The sequence below is a fragment of the Pristiophorus japonicus genome, chromosome 3 (assembly GCF_044704955.1).
Source record: "Pristiophorus japonicus isolate sPriJap1 chromosome 3, sPriJap1.hap1, whole genome shotgun sequence".
Taxonomy (NCBI): Eukaryota; Metazoa; Chordata; class Chondrichthyes; family Pristiophoridae; genus Pristiophorus; species Pristiophorus japonicus.
In genome coordinates this window covers 24,451,104-24,472,322 of record NC_091979.1, presented here as the reverse complement: position 1 = coordinate 24,472,322, position 21,219 = coordinate 24,451,104, and the positions used below count along the sequence as shown (strand labels likewise).

The window sequence follows — 21,219 nt, the reverse complement described above, 5'->3', positions numbered from 1 at the left end:
GCTGGATCCCGGTGGCTGTCGCTCATTCGAAATGTATTAACTTGAAACCAATTGATTACCATTGAAATCAAATCATCGGAATAAATCTCAGAAGCCAATTGGGCCCCATCTAATCAGCACTCGTGTTTTTGTCTCGAGAGTTAATCAATGTACTGTGTTGCTTAGAATAATGTCCACAAAATAAATGCTCCCTACAGATGGAAGAGATGTGTGCGTGTGTGTGTTTTTTTAAACCGCTCTTTGTATTGAGGACGACACCATCGGGGCTGGATTTTCTGTCTTCTGTCTCCCCCTGTTAGCGTCCCAGAGAGGCGGCAATGGCAGCGATAAACACTTCCCGGCGGGCGTCCACCCTGCCGGGACATTGAGGACGCTAAGGGAGGTGTTGCACACCTCTTTTAGGGCACTCGGCCGGCTGAACAAGTGAAAATCCCGAGCTAAACAGCCGGCCTCGGAGCGCCATAAGAGAGGCCGCGAGAGGGAGAAATAAAATAAACCTGAAAAAAAAAACACCAAAAACATTCCTAATACATAGCTCACGCCATCACAGCATAAAGCTCAAATAAACCCAATCAGACTTACCTGAGGTGGACCTTACTGACCTCAATGCAGTCGCTACAGCTCAGAACGCCCGCGTCCACAGGCGGTCCCAGCAGGGGGCGCTGCAGGCCGCTACGGGTCAGGCGCGAGCCGGTGTCGCAACCAGGGGAGTTGTACACCGGCTCGCCTCTTCCGGGCGGTAATGCTCCGCGCCTCCCGCCGAAAGTGGCCCCGAAAACCCCAGCGGGGCGCTGGGAGCTGGACGCCCGCCCGGAAGTGCTTACCGCTGCCATTGCCACCCCTCTGGGGCGCTAACAGGGGCAGCAGAGGACCGAAAATCCAGCCCTGGCGGTGTCTTCCTCAATATAAAGAGCGGTTTAAAAAAAAAACACACACTTCTCTTCCATCTGTAGGGAGCATTTATCAGAACATAAGAAATAGGAGCAGGAGTAGGCCATACAGCCCCTCGAGCCTGCTCCGCCATTTAATACGATCATGGCTGATCTGATCATGGACTCAGCTCCACTTCCCCGCCCGCTCCCCATAACCCCCTTATTCCCTTATCATTTAAGAAACTATCTATCACTGCCTTAAATTTATTCAATGTCCCAGCTTCCACAGCTTTCCTGAGGCAGTGAATTCCACAGATTTACAGAGAGAAGAAATTCCTCCTCATCTCAGTTTTAAATGGGCGGCCCCTTATTCTAAAATTATGCCCTCTAGTTCTGGTCTCCCCCATCAGTGGAAACATCCTCTCTTCATCCACCTTGTCAAGCCCCCTCATAATCTTATACCTTTCGATATGATCACCTCTATTTTTTGTGGACATTATTTTAAGCAACACAGTAGATTGATTAACTCACTGGAAACAAACACTAGTGCGGATTTGATGGGCCCAATGGTTGGCTTCTGTGATTTTCTTTACGATGATATGATTGCAAAGGTAATCAATTGGTTTCAAGTTAATACATTTCTAACAAGCGACAGCCACCTCTGTCACACCTGATCTGTGGAGATTAGCTCATGTATCATCATTACCATGATCTGAGCACCAGACAGCTAACTAATCTTCTTCTGAAGAGAGTGATTGGGGACTAATTACTATTCAATATTCCACCCGCACAGCTTAAATAGGGTTCGTGAAAACCTACGTTTTTTTTGCCAGAGAGTTATCCAATTATATCTCGAGTTATCGCCTGTCATTTGAATTCTTCCGGGCCATTCCCACTCTGACCTCGGTCTCCTACATTGTTCCAATGAAGTCAACGCAAGCTCGAGGAACAGCACCTCATCTTACGACTAGGCACTTTACATCCTTCTGGACTCAACATCGAGTTCAACAATTTCAGGCCATATCCACCACTTCCATTTTTTTGGACAGCAGCTGTTGATGATTCTGCCGTTCCCATTTACACCCTATCTAGACTCATCTTTTGTTTCTTAACTTGTCCCATTACCATCTCCTTTTGCCTCGCTCCATCCTCCCTTTTGTCTCTCTAATCTCTCCTGCCTTCCACCCTATCGCAGACCTTCCCTTTTGTTCTTTCCTCCCCTCTCCTCTTTCCCTGCCCCCTGCACTTGTTTAAAAACCTGTTACATCTCTAACCTTTTCCAGTTCTGACGACGGGTCATCGACCTGAAACGTTAACTCTGTTTCTCTCTCTACAGATGCTGCCCGACCCGCTGAGTATTTCCAGCATTTTCTGGGTTTTATTTCATATTTCCAGCTGTGATTCCTTGCGGGGGTGGGGTGGGGGTGGGGGTGGGGGGCGGGAAGATGGGACACCACAGTGCTGGACCTTGTCTGGTACCTTACCCAAGTAGCTATCCTACATATCGGAGTCTCTGCAGTGAGTGTCAGCAGGAAATTCGACCTTGACAGGCAAACATCAGCCAAGTCTGACCTGACCCTCTATCCACATCCAACCTCCCCCACCTCTGTACACTCTCCTGCAGGGGGGTCACTGGAGCTGGCCCTGGCAAAGGTCTTCGGGAGAGGAGGGGGAAGAGGGGAGATTTTGGCAGAAAGTGGAGAATGAAAGAGAAGCGATATACCAAGCTGATGTATGATGTGCAGTTTGATTGAAAGGGCCAATCTGTCCCACTCAAATTGCAGTTTGCGGCAGTGAAGATATTTTACTAGTAATATTTGTCATTTCATGTTTGACCCTGGGTTAATATACTAATTGTGAATGATACACAAACCGCTGCTGTTTGCAGGCAGGAAACAACATCACGGCAACGCCTGATATATGTTTAAATGAACGTCCCACGCATTATGGTGCGAGGTCAACTCATTTGTGTCGAGGGCCCCATAGGAGGAGGGCTTGGTGCAGTGCCAGGACTGTGTTGTCTTTAACAGTGTTAGGGGTGGGGTTAGGTTTCGGGCTAGGGATAGGGTTAGGGTTAGGTTTCGGGCTAGGGATAGGGTTAGGACTAAGGATAGGGATAGCATTCGGGTTAGGATTAGGGATCGGGATAGGGTTTGGGTTAGGTTTCGGGCTACAGCTAGGACTAGGGATAGGGTTCGTGTTAGGATTAGGGATTGGGTTAGGGCTAAGGGATAGAGTTATGGTTAGGTCTAGGGTTAGAGTTAGAGATAGGGTTAGGTCTAGGGCTAAGGTCGGGTTTACGGTTAGACGGGTTAGAGCCAGGGCTAGGGTTAGGGATAAGGTTAGGATTCGGACTAGGGCTAGGACTGGAAAAAGGGGTGGGGCTAGGGTTAGGGTTATGGTTGGGGTTAGGGTTAGGGATAGGGTTAGGGTTGGTGTTATGGCTAGGATTGGGGTTAGGTTTAGGGCTATAGTTCGAGTTACAGTTAGGCTCGGGTTAGGTTTAGGGTTAGGGTTAGGGCTATGGTTAGGGTTAGGGTTGGGGTTAGGTTTAGAGTTTGGGATAGGGCTAGGGTTATGGCTAGGGTTGGGGTTAGGGTTAGTGCTAGGGTTAGTGTTATGGTTAGGGCTAGGTTACGGCTAGGGTTATGGTTAGGTTAGGGTTAGGGCTCGGGTTAGAGTTGGGGTTAGGGTTAGGTTAGGGTTAGTGCTAAAGTTAGAGTTGGGGTTAGGGTTAGGTTGGGGCTAGGGTTATGGTTCGGTTAGAGTTAGGGTTTAGGTATGTTGGATTAGGGCTAGGGTTTAGGGTTTGTCTCTGCGACTACAGTACTAGGATCAAGCTTGAATGGACTCTCATGCCTGGAATTTTCTTATCGGTAGTATTTTCATTTGAGGGTTCGTTATAGCATGTAATAACGTTGCTCTGAAGGACCTGGTCCTAATTTCAGAGTCCGTGTGCCATCAGTGGCCCCATTCGGTCCCACTCAATATTTCTTTAAGACACTGCTCGGTGATAAATCTGTCGTTGTACTCAAATCAATGACAATCGTGGCTCCATGTGGTTCAAACGAGTAGTGTCTTTGGTTGAAAGGTTTTCCACATGGAAAAACTCTGCATTTTAACTTGAAATCATTATTACAAGTTCAGAAAGCTCTCTATGAGACACCCAAAACATCTTCAAGGAATTAAAATAAAAGCAGATCATTCTGGAACTCTCCAGGAGATCCGTCAGTATCGGCCAAGGGGAAAAACAGCTTCATGGTTTGGGTTTAGACCATCTCAATGGAACTGAAAGCTGAGAGAGAAGGAAGTCTCTGTTTGGGAACAATATAAAGAAGGGGGCTGTTTTTTTTTCTTTTCTTCTTTTGAAGAGATTAAATATTTATCCTGCAAATCCTCAGGCCATACACGTTAATGGTGGCTGTCAAATATTGTTTTTAATATGGATAGATAAACCAAAAATAGATTATCATAGAATCATAGAAAATTACGAGCCTAATCCCACTTTCCATTCTTGGTCCGTAGCCCTGTAGGTTACAGCACTTTTAGTGCATATCGGAGTACTTTTACAATGTGATGAGGGTTTCTGGTGTCATGGTTCATCAGTCATTGAAAGTTGGCATGCTGGTACAGCAGGCGGTGAAGAAGGCAAATGGTATGTTGGCCTTCATAGCTAGGGGATTTGAGTATAGGAGCAGGGAGGTCTTACTGCAGTTGTACAGGGCCTATGTGAGGGCTCACCTGGAATATTGTGTTCACTTTTGGTCTCCTAATCTGAGGAAGGACGCTCTTGCTTTTGAGGGAGTGCAGCGAAGGTTCACCAGACTGATTCCAGGGAAGGCTGGACTGTCATATGAGAAGAGACTGGATCAACTGGGACTTTATTCACTGGAGTTTAGAAGAATGAGAGGGAATCTCATAGAAACGTATAAGATTCTGACGGGACTGGACAGGTTAGATGCGGGTAGATTGTTCCCATGTTGGGGAAGTCCAGAACCAGGGGACACAGTCTTCGGATAAGGGGTAGGCCATTTAGGACTGAGATGAGGAGAAACTTCTTCACTCAGAGAGTTGTTAACCTGTGGAATTCTCTACCGCAGAGAGTTGTTGATGCCAATTCATTGGATATATTCAAGAGGGAGTTAGATATGGCCTTTACGGCTAAGGGGATCAAGGCATATGGAGAGAAAGCAGGAAAGGGGTACTGAGGTGAATGATCAGCCATGATCTTATTGAATGGCGGTGCAGGCTCGAAGGGCCGAATGGCCTACTCCTGCACCTATTTTCTATGTTTCTATGTTTCTGTCTCTACCACCCTTTCAGGCAGTGAGTTCCAGGCCCCCACCACCCTCTGGGGGCAGAAATGTTTCCTCATCTCCCCTCTAATCCTTCTACCAGCTACTTTAAATCTACGTCCCCTGGTTGTTGACCCCTCTGCTAAGGGAAATAGGTCCTTCCTATCCACTCTACCCAGGCCCCTCATAATTTTATACACCTCAATTAAATCTCCCCTCAGCCTCCTCTGTTCCAAAGAAGACTACCCCAGCCTGTCCAATCCTTCCTCATAGCTAAAGTTTTCCAGTCCTGGCAACATCCTCGTAGATCTCCTCTGCACCCTCTCCAGCGCAATCACATCCTTCCTGTAACGTGGTGACCAGAACTGCACGCAGCACTCAACCTGTGACCTAACTAGTGTTTACAGATCTAGCATAACATGCTTGCTCTTGTATTCTATGCCTTGGCTAATAAAGGCAAGCAGTCCGCGTGCCTTTTCAACTACCTTATCGACCTGTCCTGCTACCTTTAAGGATCTGTGGACCTGCACTCCAAGGTCCCTCTCTTCCTCCACACCTCTCAGTATCCTCCCATTTATTGTGTATTCTCTTGCCTTGTTGCTTCTCCCCAAACTCATTACCTCACACTGTTCCGATCATTTATTTGATCATTCATCTCATTGCTGTTTGCTTGCAATATTTGCTTATATAACAGCGACCGCTCTCCAAAAAGTAACTCATAGCATGTGACGCACTTTGGAATTTGGAAAAGCCACATCTAGTTGCCCTGTGGTGGGCCCAATTTTTGAACCGCTGTATGTTCCTACGATGGTGTTAGGGAGGGAGTTCCAGGAATTTGACCCAGCGATGATGAAGGAGCGGCCGATATAGGTCCAAGTCAAGATGGTGCGTGGCTCGCAGGGGAAATTGGAATTGATGGTGTTCTGACAACATTGCTGCTTTGTCTTTCTTCACGGTAGAGGTCACAAAGTGGGGTGGAGGAAGGTGCAGCCAAAGCAACCTGGGCAACATGTATCCTGGTAGATGCCGCATATTGCGGCAACAGTGGGCCAGTGGTGCAGAGATTGGATACCGAGTCCAGTGGCAGGGGTGCTGATCTCGCGGGCTGCTCTGTCCTGGATGGTGGTCGAGCTTTTTGAGTGTTCTTGGCGGCTGCACCCATCCAGGCGAGTGATGAGTGTTTCATCACAGAACTGAGTTGAGCCTTGTAGACGATGAAAAGGTTTTGAGACTTCAGGAAGAGAGCTACTCATTACAGAGTGCCCAGCTTCTCTACCCTGCCTTTTTAGCCTTGGTGTTGATATGGTCGCTCCAGGTAAACGTTTGGTCAATGGTGACCCCCCTGAACCAGGATGTTGATGGTGGTGACCTGAGCATTGTTGGCGGCATTGAAGATTAGAGGAGGTGATTGGCCGCCTGTTGTTGTGGTGCTGTGAATGGGACCTGCTAGGGTCTGAGCCTAGGTTTTGTCCAGGTCCTGATGCAGGCTGGCATGGGCAGCTTCATGGCCAGAGGAGCTTCATGGTCAATGGAGCTAAATACTGTTCACTCATCAGTAAACCACCCCACCCTGATGATGGAGAGAAGATTGTCCATGAAGCTGGGCTGTCCTGAGGAACTCCTGCAGTGATGTCCTGGGAGTGGGGTGATTGGCCCTGAATAACCACAGCCATCTTCCTTTGTATCAAGTATGACTCCAGTAACTGGGGGCATTTCCCCTTGACCCTCATTGACCTCAGTATAGTGAGGGGTCCTCCTGGCGTATTCATTTGATGTTGAGGGAAGTTAATCTCATCTCGCCTCTGGCACCTATCACTCGTGTCCTTGCCTGGATCAAAGGTGTGATGAAGTCTGGAGCCAGGTGGATGTTACAGAACCCAAACTGAGCAGGTTATTTTGTTTTTATTCGTTCCTGCGATGTGGGCATCACTGGCAAGGCCAGCATTTATTGCCCATCCCTAATTGGCCCTGAGAAGGTAGTGGTGAGCCGCCTTCTTGAATCGCTGCAGTCCGTGTGGTGAAGGTGCCCCCACAGTACTGTTAGAAAGGGAGTTCCAGGATATTGGCCTGGAGGGGAACTTGGAGGTGATGGTGTTCCCATGCGCCTGCTGCCCTTGTCCCTCTCAGTGGTAGAGGTCGCGGGTTTGGGAGATGCTAGCGAAGAAGCCTTGGCGAGTTGCTGCAGTGCATCTTGTAGATGGTACACACTGCAGCCACGATGCGCCGGTGGTGGAGCGAGTGAATGTTGAAGGTGGTGGATGGGGTGCCAATCAAGCAGGTTGCTTTGTCCTGGATGTTGTCGAGCTTCTTGAGTGTTGTTGGAGCTGCACTCATCCAGGCAGTTGGTGAAAAGATGGTACTATTCATGACTTCTTTCCATCACTTTGCTAATAATTCGGGTGGGGGTAGGACAGTAACTGGCTGGGTAGATTTGTTATGGATAGGACATACCTGAGCAATGTTCCTCATTGAGTAGATGCCAGTGTCGTAGCTGTGCTGGAGCAGCTTGGCTTTAGGGAGGGCGGGGGGAGAGGGGGAGGGGGTGATTAGTTCTGGTAAGCAGCTCTTCAGTTGGTATGTCATCAGGGCCCCATAGTCTTTGCTGTCTCGGACACTTCCTAATACCATGTGGAGTGAACTGAATTGACTGGAGGCTGGCATCTATAAGAACATAAGAAATAAGAGCAGGAGTAGGCCATTTAGCCCCTCGAGCCTGCTCCACCATTCAATAAGATCATGGCTGATCTGATCATGGACTCAGCTCCACTTCCCTGCCCGTTCCCCATAACCCTTTACTCCCTTATTGCACAAAAATCTGTCTATCTCCGCCTTAAATATATTCAGTGACCGAACCTCCACAGCTCTCTTGGGCAGAGAATCTCATAGATTTACAACCCTCTGAGAGAAGAAATTCCTCCTCATCTCAGTTTTAAATGGGCAATCCCTTATTCTAAGACTATGTCGCCTAGTTTTAGTTTCCCCTATGAGTGGAAACATCCTCTCTGCATCCACCTTGTCGAGCCTCCTCATTATCTTATATGTTTCGATAAGATCACCTCTCATTCTTCTGAACTCCAGTGAGTATAGGCCCAACCTACTCAACCTATCCTCATGAGTCAACCCCCTCATCTCCGGAATCAACCGAGTGAATCTTCTCTGAACAGCCTCCAATGCAAGTATGTCCTTCCTTAAATACGGAGACCAAAACTGTACGCAGTACTCCAGGTACTATGATGGCGGGGACCCGAGACTGAGGCCGAGTGGGATTGTCCACTTGGCCATTTTTTTAGCAGAAAATGCATGCAGACGCTCCAGCTCTGTCTCTTGCAATTGTGTGTTGGGTGCTGCCCAGAGATTGAGGATGAGGATGTTTCCGGAGCTCTTGCCCTGGTGTCAGCCCACTAATGACCAGATTTCCTCAAACTTCACAAACACCCAAATTTCAAAACTTGCCTTGCCAGGACTTGAACTCACGGCCCTCTCCTGGCAGTTAGTAGCCCAGTATCATAACCAGTACCATTAAGGTAATTGACAAAAGAACTAGAGGGGAGATAAGGACAAATATTTTTATGCAGCGAGTCATGATAGTCTGGTATGCGCTGCCTGAGAGGGTGGAGGAAGCAGGTCGAACCGTAATTTTCAAAAGGAAATTGAAAAGCAGGACTACGGGGAAAGAGCAAGGGAGTGGGACTAAATGGACAGTTCTTTCAAAGAGCTACGATGAGCTGAATGGCCTCCTTCTATGCTATATGGTTGTGGGACGTGATAACTAAGACCGCTTATCTCCACCTCCGTAACATCGCCCGTCTCTGCCCTTGCTTCAGCCCATCCGCTGCTGCAGTCCTCATCCGTGCCTTTGTTACCTCTAGACTTGACTATTCCAACGCACTCCTGGCTGGCCTCCCACATTCCACCCTACATAAACTAGAGGTGATCCAAAACTCGGCTGCCCGTGTCCTAACTTGCACCAAGTCCTAACTCGCACCAAGCCCCACTCACCCATCACCCCAGTGCTCGTTGACCTACATTGGCTTCCGGTTAAGCAACACCTTCGATTTCAAAATTCTCATCCTTGTCAAATCCCTCAATGGCATCGCCCCTCCCTATCTCTGTAATCTCCTCCAGCCCCACAACCCCCCTGAGATATCTGTGCTCCGCTAATTCTGCCCTCTTGAGCATCCCTGATTATAATCGCTTAACCATTGGTGGCCGTGCCTTCTGTTGTCTGGGCCACAAGCTCTGGAGCTCCCTGCCTAAACCTCTCTGCCTCTCTACCTCTCTCTCCTCCTTCAAGACGCTCCTTAAAATCTACCTCTTTGACCAAGCTTTTGGTCACCTGCGCTAATTTCTACTTACGCGGCTCAGTGTCAAAAATTTTTTATCTCATAATACTCCTGTGAAGCGCCTTGGGACGTTTCACTGCGCTAAAGGCGCTATATAAATGCAAGTTGTTGTTGGTAAGATGCTGTGCAAGAAATGTGATTGGGCATGGTGTAAACGATGCGATAAGGTGCTGCGTCTATAAATATAAGTCTTACTTTCTTCAAGAACAAGTGTTGGAAGCCGTCAACGTGCTAAGTCTTTGCCGTTTCTGTGTTCAGGCCACGGAAGAGAAAGAAGAAATGGAGGAGCTCCAGGCCTACAACAGACGCCTGCTGCACAACATCCTGCCCAAAGACGTGGCCGCGCACTTCCTGGCACGCGAGAGGCGGAACGACGAGCTGTACTACCAGTCCTGCGAGTGTGTGGCCGTGATGTTCGCCTCCATCAGCAACTTCTCCGAGTTCTACGTGGAGCTGGAGGCCAACAATGAAGGGGTGGAGTGCCTCCGGCTCCTGAACGAGATCATCGCCGACTTTGATGAGGTGAGTGTTGCTGGCGAGGCTGGCGATTGGAAGCCATGATGTGTCTTTTTGAAGGGCCGAATGGCCTACTCCTGCACCTATTTCCCATGTTTCCATGTTTCCATGTTTCCATACCCGTGGGCCAAAAATTGCCCTCCGACCGAATTTTCGTTAACAAAAATACCTGGTTGTCCCGAAGGAACGTAGTCTTGCGCTGCGAGGCCTAGCTGTGCAGGCCAGCGTACGGGGAACCTGTCTTCCAGGAGCATCCGTGCATCCTGGGATCACATGGGCAGGACCAACCAATCACAATGTAGTATTCTCATTCATAGTAAATGGAGCTCCAACAGTGAGAATACAGGGTGTCCCTATAAGCAAATAAAACACAAACATAAATAAAAAAGATCAATTCACTTTTTTTAAAGCAATAGAAATTAAGTTAAATTCAATGTTTCATGAAAAATAATATTGTTTTGAATTTTTTTTTCAATATAGTATTAAACATAAACTTACCTTCATGGGCAAGGTTTTTAATATAAAAATAAGCAATAAAATTGATTTTTTTTTCTATCTTTTCAAACATCATCATCACAGGCGGTCCCTCGAACGAGGATGACTTGCTTCCACATGAGTTCACCGATGTTTCAATGAAGGACCCGATATTCCAGTCCTGAACTCCAATTGAAGGGGTGGAAGATGCCTGTGCGATATGTGTGTGCACTTTCCAAACAATTATGCTGGTAAAAGCAGGCCTTACGCCGGCTGTTACCGGGCGTGAGAGTTTGAAGGACATTCGCTGGGCAGGAGTTGGGCAAATGGCCCAAATCTCCTCCCGCGCAGGCCTCTTCTCCCGAGGATGTGTTGGAACTGTCAAGAGGAATGCTGACAGTTTGCAAGTGCCGGATTTCAACGCATGCGCATTGCGGGCCGAGGTCCAGCACTCGCGGGGCCTATACAGGCGGGTGCGCGCGCCCATGGAGACCGCGATTTCTGGCCCGCCGTGTTTCTGCTGCTGAAACCCTCAACCGTTACCTCCCGACTCGACTATTCCAATGCTCTCCTGGCCGGCCTCCCTCCTTGCACCCTCCGTAAACGCCGTCATCCCAATCTCTGCTGCCAGCATTCCTGACGCGCACCAAGTTCCGTTCACCCATAACCCCCTGTGCTAGCTAACCGCATGAGTTCCCAGTCCGGCAACGCCTCGATTAAAAAAAAAATCTCATCCTTATATTCAAATCCCTCCATGGCCTCGCCTCTCATTATCTCTGTAACCTCCTCCAACCCTCCAACGCCCCCCTCCCCCCCCACCCCCCCCGCCCCCCAAGATCTCTGTGCTCCTCCAATTTTGGCCCCTTGCGCATCCTCCAATTTCTTCGCTCCACCATTGGCGGCCGTGCCTTCCGTTACCTAGGCGCTCAGCTCTGGAATTCCCTCACTAAACCTCTATGACTCTGCACCTCTTTTTCCTTCTTTAAGAAGCTCTTGAACATCTGCCCCTTTGACCAAGCTTTTGGTCACCTGTCCTAATATCTCTTTATGTGACTTTGTTTGATAATCGCTCCTGTGAAGCACTTTGGAACGTCATATCAATTTAGAACAGATGACCCAAAAGCGTGGAAACCACAGGTCTGTTCTGGATGCCTGATTTAAGATGGGGGCCGATGTCTCTTCCTCATCCCTATTGGCTGTGTCTCAGTGGGCAGCACACTCAACTCTGGGTCACAGGGTTGTGGGTTCAAGTCACACTCCAGGGACTTGAGCACAAAAATCTAGGCTGACAGTGCTGAGGGAGTGCTACACTGTCGGAGGTGCCATCCTTTGGATGAGATGTTAAACCGAGACCCCATCTGCCTGCTCAGGTGGACGTAAAAGATCCCGCGGGCACTATTTCGAAGAAGAGCAGGGGAACATAAGAATTAGGAACAGGAGTAGGCCATCTAGCCCCTCGAGCCTGCTCCGCCATTCAACAAGATCATGGCTGATCTGGCCGTGGACTCAGCTCCACTTACCCGCCCGCTCCCCGTAACCCTTAATTCCCTTATTGGTTAAAAATCTATCTATCTGTGACTTGAATACCTTCAATGAGCTAGCCTCAACTGCTTCCTTGGGCAGAGAATTCCACAGATTCACAACCCTCTGGGAGAAGAAATTCCTTCTCAACTCGGTTTTAAATTGGCTCCCCCGTATTTTGAGGCTGTGCCCCCTAGTTCTAGTCTCCCCGACCAGTGGAAACAACCTCTCTGCCTCTATCTTGTCTATCCCTTTCATTATTTTAAATGTTTCTAAAAGATCACCCCTCATCCTTCTGAACTCCAACGAGTAAAGACCCAGTCTACTCAATCTATCATCATAAGGTAACCCCTTATCTCCGGAATAAGCCTAGTGAATCGTCTCTGTACCCCCTCCAAAGCTAATATATCCTTCCTTAAGTAAGGTGACCATAGGATGTATGCATACAAGAATGAGACAATACAATTCAATCCTTTTGAAGTTCATCTTTTTTATCTTGGCTCTTCTATTCCACTTGACAAATTGTTCCAAACATTTGAGTAAAGTCCTCCTCCCTAATTATTGTTTCGAACATAACAAAGAAAAAAGATGATTTTTAACCCTACCCAGTCTGTTCTGAAGGGGAGTTATCCCCGGTGTCCTGGGCCAATACTTATCCCTCAACCAACATCACTAAGAACAGTTTATGTGGTCATTATCACACCGCTGTTTGTGGGAGCTTTCTGTGCACAAATTGGCCGTCGCATTTCCCCCATAAGAACGTAAGAAATAGGATCAGGAGTAGGCCATACAGCCCTTCGAGCCTGCTCCGCCATTTAATACGATCATGGCTGATCCGATCATGGACTCAGGTCCACTTCCCTGCCCGCTCCCCATAATCCCTTATTCCCTTATCAGTTAAGAAACTGTCTATCTCTGTCTTAAATTTATTCAATGTCCCAGCTTCCATAGCTCTCTGAGGCAGCGAATTCCACAAATTTTCAACCCTCTGAGAAAATAAATTTCTCCTCATCTCAGTTTTAAATGGGTGGCCCCTTATTCTAAGATTATGCCCCTTGGTTCTAGTCTCCCCCATCAGTGGAAACATTCTCTCTGCATCCTTCTTGTCAAGCCCCCTCATAATCTTATACATTTCGATAAGATCACCTCTCATTCTTCTGAATTCCAATGAGTAGAGGCTCAACCTACTCAACCTTTCCTCATCGGTCAACCCCCTCATCTCCGGAATCAACCTTCTGAACTGCCTTCAAAGCAAGTACATTCTTTTGCAAATATGGAAACCAAAACTGCACGCAGTATTCCAGGTGTGACCTCACCAATACCCTGTATAACTGTAGCAAGACTTCCCTGCTTTTATACTCCATCCCCTTTGCAATAAAGGCCAAGATTTCAATGGCCTTCCTGATCACTTGCTGTACCTGCATACAAACCTTTTGTGTTTCATGCACAAGTACCCCCAGGTCCCGCTGTACTGCAGCACTTTGCAATCTTTCTCCATTTAAATAATAACTTGCTCTTTGATCTTTTCTGCCAAAGTGCATGACCTCACACTTTCCAACATTATACTCCATCTGCCAAATTTTTGCCCACTCACTTAACCTGTCTATGTTCTTTTGCAGATTTTTTGTGTCCTCCTCACACATTGCATTTCCTGCTATCTTTGTATCATCAGCAAACTTGGCTACGTAACACTCGGTCCCTTCTTCCGAATCGTTAATATAGATTGTAAATAGTTGGGGTCCCAGCACTGATCCCTGCGGCACCCCACTAGTTACTGATTGCCAACCTGAGAATGAACCATTTATCCCGACTCTCTGTTTTCTGTTCGTTAGCCAATCCTCTATCCATGCTAATATATTACCCCCAACCCCGTGAACTTTTATCTTGTGCAGTAACCTTTTATTTGGCACCTTGTCAAATGCGTCTGGAAATCCAAATACACCACATCCACTGATTTCCCTTTATCCACCCTGTTCATTACATCCTCAAAGAATTCCAGCAAATTTGTCAAACGTGACTTCCCCTTCATAAATCCATGCTGACTCTGCCTGACCGAATTATGCTTTTCCAAATGTCCACTTTACAATAGTGACAACACTCCAAAAAGTACGTCAGTGGCCCATAGTTACAGCAGAGTGTTGCTTGGTTAATTACAGATCATTAGCGAAGACCAGTTCCGGCAGCTGGAGAAGATCAAGACCATCGGCAGCACGTACATGGCAGCATCAGGTCTGAACGACTCCACGTATGACAAAGCTGGGAAAACGCACATCAAGGCGCTGGCAGACTTCGCCATGCGGCTGATGGACCAGATGAAGTACATCAACGAGCACTCGTTCAACAACTTCCAGATGAAAATAGGTAACTTGGGTTTTAACAGAAAGACTGTCAAGGCCTTGGAGACAGTGACGTAGTGGTTATGTTTTAGATGAGGGGATTAAATGTAGTATCTCCAAATTTGCGGATGACACTAAGTTGGGTGGCAGTGTGAGCTGCGAGGAGGATGCTATGAGGCTGCAGAGTGACTTGGATAGGTTAGGTGAGTGGGCAAATGCATGGCAGATGAAGTATAATGTGGATAAATGTGAGGTTATCCACTTTGGTGGTAAAAACAGAGAGACAGACTATTATCTGAATGGTGACAGATTAGGAAAAGGGGAGGTGCAACGAGACCTGGGTGTCATGGTACATCAGTCATTGAAGGTTGGCATGCAGGTACAGCAGGCGGTTAAGAAAGAAAATAGCATGTTGGCCTTCATAGCGAGTGGATTTGAGTACAGGGGCAGGGAGGTGTTACTACAGTTGTACTGGGCCTTGGTGAGGCCACACCTGGAGTATTGTGTACAGTTTTGGTCTCCTAACTTGAGGAAGAACATTCTTGCTATTGAGGGAGTGCAGAGAAGGTTCACCAGACTGATTCCCGGGATGGCGGGACTGACATATCAAGAAAGACTGGATCAACTGGGCTTGTATTCACTGGAGTTCAGAAGAATGAGAGGGGATCTCATAGAAACGTTTAAAATTCTGATGGGTTTAGACAGGTTAGATGCAGAAAGAATGTTCCCAATTTTGGGGACATCCAGAACCAGGGGTCACAGTCTAAGGATAAGGGGTAAGCCAGTTAGGACCGAGATGAGGAGAAACTTCTTCGCCCAGAGAGTGGTGAACCTGTGGAATTCTCTACCACAGAAAGTTGTTGAGGCCAATTCACTAAATATATTCAAAAAGGCGTTAGATGTAGTCCTTACTACTAGGGGGATCAAGGGGTATGGCGAGAAAGCAGGAATGGGGTACTGAAGTTGCATGTTCAGCCATGAACTCATTGAATGGCGGTGCAGGCTAGAAGGGCCAAATGGCCTACTCCTGCACCTATTTTCTATGTTTCTATGTTACTGGATTAGTAATCCAGAGGCCCGGAGATGAGATGATACAAAAATAAGCTGTGTGGTTAATAATGAAGAAGAAAGTTGCTGGTGGGGTGGGCAAAGCAGTGGTAAATGGAATTTAATTCAGAGATGCATTGTGGGGGGGGGGGGGCGGTGCGGCACTAACAAGGAAAGGGAATACACATTAAATAGTAGGACACTGAGAAGTGTAGAGAGGAACAAAGGGACCTGGGAGTGCATGTCCACAGATCCCTGAAGGTAGCAGGCCAGATGGATAAGGTGGTTAAGAAGGCATACAGAATACTTGCCTTTATTAGCCGAGGCATAGAATATAAGAGCAGGGGGGTTATGCTTGAACTGTATACAACACTGGTTAGGCCGCAGCTGGAGTACTGCGTGTAGTTCTGGTCACCACATTACAGGAAGGACGTGATTGCACTGGAGATGGTACGGGGAGATTTACGAGGATGTTGCCGGGAGTGGAGAATCTTAGCTAGGAGGACAGATTGGATAGGCTGGGTTCTTTTTCCTTGGAATAGAGGAGGCTGAGGGGAGACCTCATTGAGGTGTATAAAATTATGAGGGGCCTAGATATAGTGGATAGAAAGGGCCTATTTCCCTTAGCAGAGGGGTTAACAAATAGGGGGCATAAATTTAAAGTAATTGGCAGAAGGTTTAGAGGGGATTTGAGAGGAACTTTCTTCACCCAGAGGGTCTGGAAATCGATCCCTGAAAGGGTGATAGAAACATAGAAAATAGGTGCAGGAGTAGGCCATTCGGCCCTTCGAGCCTGCACCACCATTCAATACGATCATGGCTGATCATTCAACTTCAGTACCCCATTCCTGCCTTCTCTCTATACCCCTTGATTCCTTTGAATATATCTAACGAACTGGCCTCAACAACTTTCAGTGATAGAGAATTCCACGATAGAGGCAGAAACCCTCACCACATTTCAAAAGTACTTGGATGTGCATTTGAAGTGCCGTAACCTGCAGGGCTATGGACCTAGAGCTGGAAAGTGGGATTAGGCTGGATAGCCTCTTGTTGGCCGGCACAGACACGATGGGCCAAAATGGCCTCTTTCCATGCTGTAAATTTCTATGATTCTATGAGATGCGAGTTCAAATCCCACCACGGCAGCTGGGGACTTTAAATTCAGCTAATTGAACCAATCTGGAATTATAAAGCTAGTGTCAGTAATGGTGACCATGATACTACAGGATTGTTGTGAAAACCCATCGGATTCACTGATGTCCTTTCGGAGAGGAAATCTGCCGTCTTTGCCTGGTCTGGCCTATATGTGACTCCAGACCCACAGCAATGTGGTTGACTCTGAACTGCCCACCCGAGGGCAATTAGGGATGGGCAATAAATTCTGACCTTGCCAGCGATGCCCACGTCTCATGAACAAATAAAACATTTTTACCCGAACGATGCCAAGGGTGAGGCGACTTCAGTTACGCGGAGGAACTGGAGAGGCTGGGGTTGTTCTCCTCTGAGTAGAGCAGGTTCAGAGGCTAATTTAATAGCGGTGTTCAAACTTATGAGGGGTTTTGATGGAGTAAATAAGGGGAAACTGTTTGCACTGGCAGAAGGGTCGGGAACCAGAGGACGCAGATTTAGGGTAATTAGCAAAAGAACCAGAGGGAAGATGGGGAAATGTATTTTTACTCAGCGAGTTGTTACGATCTGAAATGCGCTATCTGAAAGGGCGGGAGAAGCAGATTCAATAGTGACTTTCAAAGGGGAATTGAATATATACTTGAAGGGGGAAAACTGACAGGGCTGTGGGGAAAGAGCAGGGCAGTGAGACTAATGGGATAGCTCTTTCAAAGAGCCATGCACAGGCACGATGGGCCGAATGGCCTCCTTCTGTGCTGTAAGATTCGGAGTTGTCACTCACTTGCCAATCAGTGTGCAGTTCACTTCTTGCGAAAACACTGTCACCGTAATGTATTTGTTTCATGGGTTCTTTGCTTAAGAATTCATAGCAACACATTGCTATTAAGAACTAGTTAGTTTATTAACGAAGGTTTAACAATCACACTACACATTACCAGTTCATCCACCAGGCTCACAACTGCATGCCTCATCGTGGAGTTTTACCTGATTGGGGTTTTATTGAGTCTTGTGAACATCACGTGACTGGCTAAGCCAGTCAAAGAGCAACTGCTCCACGCCTATTTTAAGTAGAACATTAAATCAAGTGCCCCCCTTTTGGCAAGGGCATTAGAACCCACAGATTTCCAAATAAAACTTGAACAGAATCTTGAATCAAATTAAAATTTGATTGCCGGGGTGATGATAGAAACATAGAAACATAGAAAATAGGTGCAGGAGTAGGCCATTCGGCCCTTCGAGCCTGCATCACCATTCAATAAGATCATGGCTGATCATTCCCTCAGTACCTCTTTCCTGCTTTCTCTCCATACCCCCTGATCCCCTTAGCCGTAAGAACCATATCTAACTCCCTCTTGAATATATCCAATGAACTGACATCAACCACTCTCTGCGGCAGGGAATTCCACAAGTTAGCAACTTTCTGAGTGAAGAAGTTTCTCCTCATCTCAGTCCTAAATGGCCTACCCCTTATCCTAAGACTGTGTCCCCTGCTTCTGGACTTCCCCAACATCGGGAACATTCTACCCGCATCTAACCTGTCCCGTCCCGTCAGAATCTTATATGTTTCTATGAGATCCCCTCTCATCCCTCTAAACTCCAATATATAAAGGCCCAGTTGATCTAGTCTCTCCTCATATGTTAGTCCAGCCATTCCAGGAATCAGTCTGGTGAACCTTCGCTGCAGTCACTCAATAGCAAGTACATCCTTCCTCAGATTAGAAGACCAAAACTGAACACAATATTCCAGGTGAGGCCTCACTAAGCCCTGTACAATTGCAGTAAGACCTGCCTGCTCCTATACTCAAATCCCCTAGCTATGAAGGCCAGCATACCATTTGCCTTCTTCACCGCCTGCTGTACCTGCATGCCAACTTTCAATGACTGATGAACCATGACACCCAGGTCTCGTTGCACCTCCCCTTTTCCTAATCTGCCGCCATTCAGATAATATTCTGTCTTTGCATTTTTGCCCCCAAAGTGGATAACCTCATATTTATCCACATTATAATGCATCTGCCATGCATTTTCCCACTCACCTAACCTGTCCAAGTCACCCTGCAGCCTCTTAGCGTCCCCTCACAGCTCAAACCGCCACCCAGTTTAGTGTCATCTGCAAACTTGATACACTCCAGTCCCTCCGGTGCCCATCTCTCGCGGAAGGCTGCGAGCGTACCGGTGGACACCGCGTGCTCCATCTCCAGGGACACCCTGGCTCAAATGTAACCACAGAAGAGAGGCAGGCCGTCGGGCTTAACGACCCCCTCGACCCCCCAGTGCATGGACCGGTTAATGGCCACCTTGGCCAGCTCTACAAACCTGTGAGCATACCCACAGGTACATACATTACAGTCACTACATAGAAACATAGAAAATAGGTGCAGGAGTAGGCCATTCGGCCCTTCTAGCCTGCACCGCCATTCAATGAGTTCATGGCTGAACATTCAACTTCAGTACCCCATTCCTGCTTTCTCGCCATACCTCTTGATCCCCCTAGTAGTAAGGACCTCATCTAACTCCTTTTTGAATATATTTAGTGAATTGGCCTCAACAACTTTCTGTGGTAGAGAATTCCACAGGTTCACCACTCTCTGGGTGAAGAAGTTCCTCCGCATCTCGGTCCTAAATGGCTTACCCCTTATCCTTAGACTGTGACCTCTGGTTCTGGACTTCCCTAACATTGGGAACATTCTTCCTGCATCTAACCTGTCTAACCCCGTCAGAATTTTAAATGTTTCTATGAGGTCCCCTCTCATTCTTCTGAACTCCAGTGAATACAAGCCCAGTTGATCCAGTCTTTCTTGATAGGTCAGTCCCGCCATCCCGGGAATCAGTCTGGTAAACCTTCGCTGCACTCCCTCAATAGCAAGAATGTCCTTCCTCAGGTTAGGAGACCAAAACTGTACACAATACTCCAGGTGTGGCCTCACCAATGCCCTGTACAACTGTAGCAACACCTCCCTGCCCCTGTACTCAAATCCCCTTGCTATGAAGGCCAACATGCCATTTGCTTTCTTAGCCGCCTGCTGCACCTGCATGCCAACCTTCAATGACTGATGTACCATGACACCCAGGTCTCTTTGCACCTCCCCTTTTCCTAATCTGTCACCATTCAGATAATAGTCTGTCTCTCTGTTTTTACCACCAAAGTGGATAACCTCACATTTATCCACATTATACTTCATCTGCCATGCATTTGCCCACTCACCTAACCTATCCAAGTCACTCTGCAGCCTCACAGCATCCTTCTCGCAGCTCACACTGCCACCCAACTTAGTGTCATCCGCAAATTTGGAGATACTACATTTAATCCCCTCATCTAAATCATTAATGTACAGTGTAAACAGCTGGGGCCCCAGCACAGAACCTTGCGGTACCCCACTAGTCACTGCCTGCCATTCTGAAAAGTACCCATTTACTCCTACTCTTTGCTTCCTGTCTGACAACCAGTTCTCAATCCATGTCAGCACACTACCCCCAATCCCATGTGCTCTAACTTTGCACATCAATCTCTTGTGTGGGACCTTGCCGAACGCCTTCTGAAATTCCAAATATACCACATCAACTGGTTCTCCCTTGTCCACTCTACTGGAAACATCCTCAAAAAATTCCAGAAGATTTGTCAAGCATGATTTCCCTTTCACAAATCCATGCTGACTTGGACCTATCATGTCACCTCTTTCCAAATGCACTGCTATGACATCCTTAATAATTGATTCCATCATTTTACCCACTACCGATGTCAGGCTGACCGGTCTATAATTCCCTGTTTTCTCTCTCCCTCCTTTTTTAAAAAGTGGGGTTACATTGGCTACCCTCCACTCGATAGGAACTGATCCAGAGTCAATGGAATGTTGGAAAATAACTGTCAACGCATCCACTACTTCCAAGGCCACCTCCTTAAGTACTCTGGGATGCAGTCCATCAGGCCCTGGGGATTTATCGGCCTTCAATCCCATCAATTTCCCCAACACAATTTCCCGGCTAATAAGGATTTTCCTCAGTTCCTCCTCCTTACTAGACCCCCCGACCCCTTTTATAACCGGAAGGTTGTTTGTGTCCTCCTTCGTGAATACCGAACCAAAGTACTTGTTCAATTGGTCCGCCATTTCTTTGTTCCCCGTTATGACTTCCCCTGATTCTGACTGCAGGGGACCTACGTTTGTTTTTACTAACCTTTTTCTCTTTACATATCTATAGAAACTTTTGCAATCCCTCTTAATGTTCCCTGCAAGCTACTTCTCATACTCCATTTTCCCTGCCCTAATCAAACCCTTTGTCCTCCTCTGCTGAGTTCTAAATTTCTCCCAGTCCCCAGGTTCGCTGCTGTTTCTGGCCAATTTGTATGCCACTTCCTTGGCTTTAATACTGTCCCTGATTTCCCTTGATAGCCACGGTTGAGCCACCTTCCCTTTTTTATTTTTACGCCAGACAGGAATGTACAATTGTTGTAGTTCATCCATGCGGTCTCTAAATGTCTGCCATTGCCCATCCACAGTCAACCCCTTAAGTATCATTCGCCAATCCATCCCAGCTAATTCACACCTCATACCTTCAAAGTTAGCCTTCTTTAAGTTCTGGACCATGGTCTCTGAATTAACTGTTTCATTCTCCATCCTAATGCAGAATTCCACCATATTATGGTCACTCTTCCCCAAGGGGCCTCGCACAACGAGATTGCTAATTAATC

The 21,219-nt window shown here is 47.3% G+C and overlaps 1 protein-coding gene across 1 annotated transcript in view; it reads left to right on the top strand.

Annotated features, from left to right (window-relative positions):
* Nucleotides 1–21,219, top strand: part of adcy5 (adenylate cyclase 5) — a 531,201-nt gene that overhangs the window by 500,756 nt on the left and 9,226 nt on the right. The window contains exons 18-19 of the mRNA XM_070875264.1: nt 9,769–10,032; nt 14,178–14,382. Of these exons, the coding sequence (XP_070731365.1) occupies nt 9,769–10,032; nt 14,178–14,382 (469 nt within the window). The remainder of the gene's footprint in view (nt 1–9,768; nt 10,033–14,177; nt 14,383–21,219) is intronic.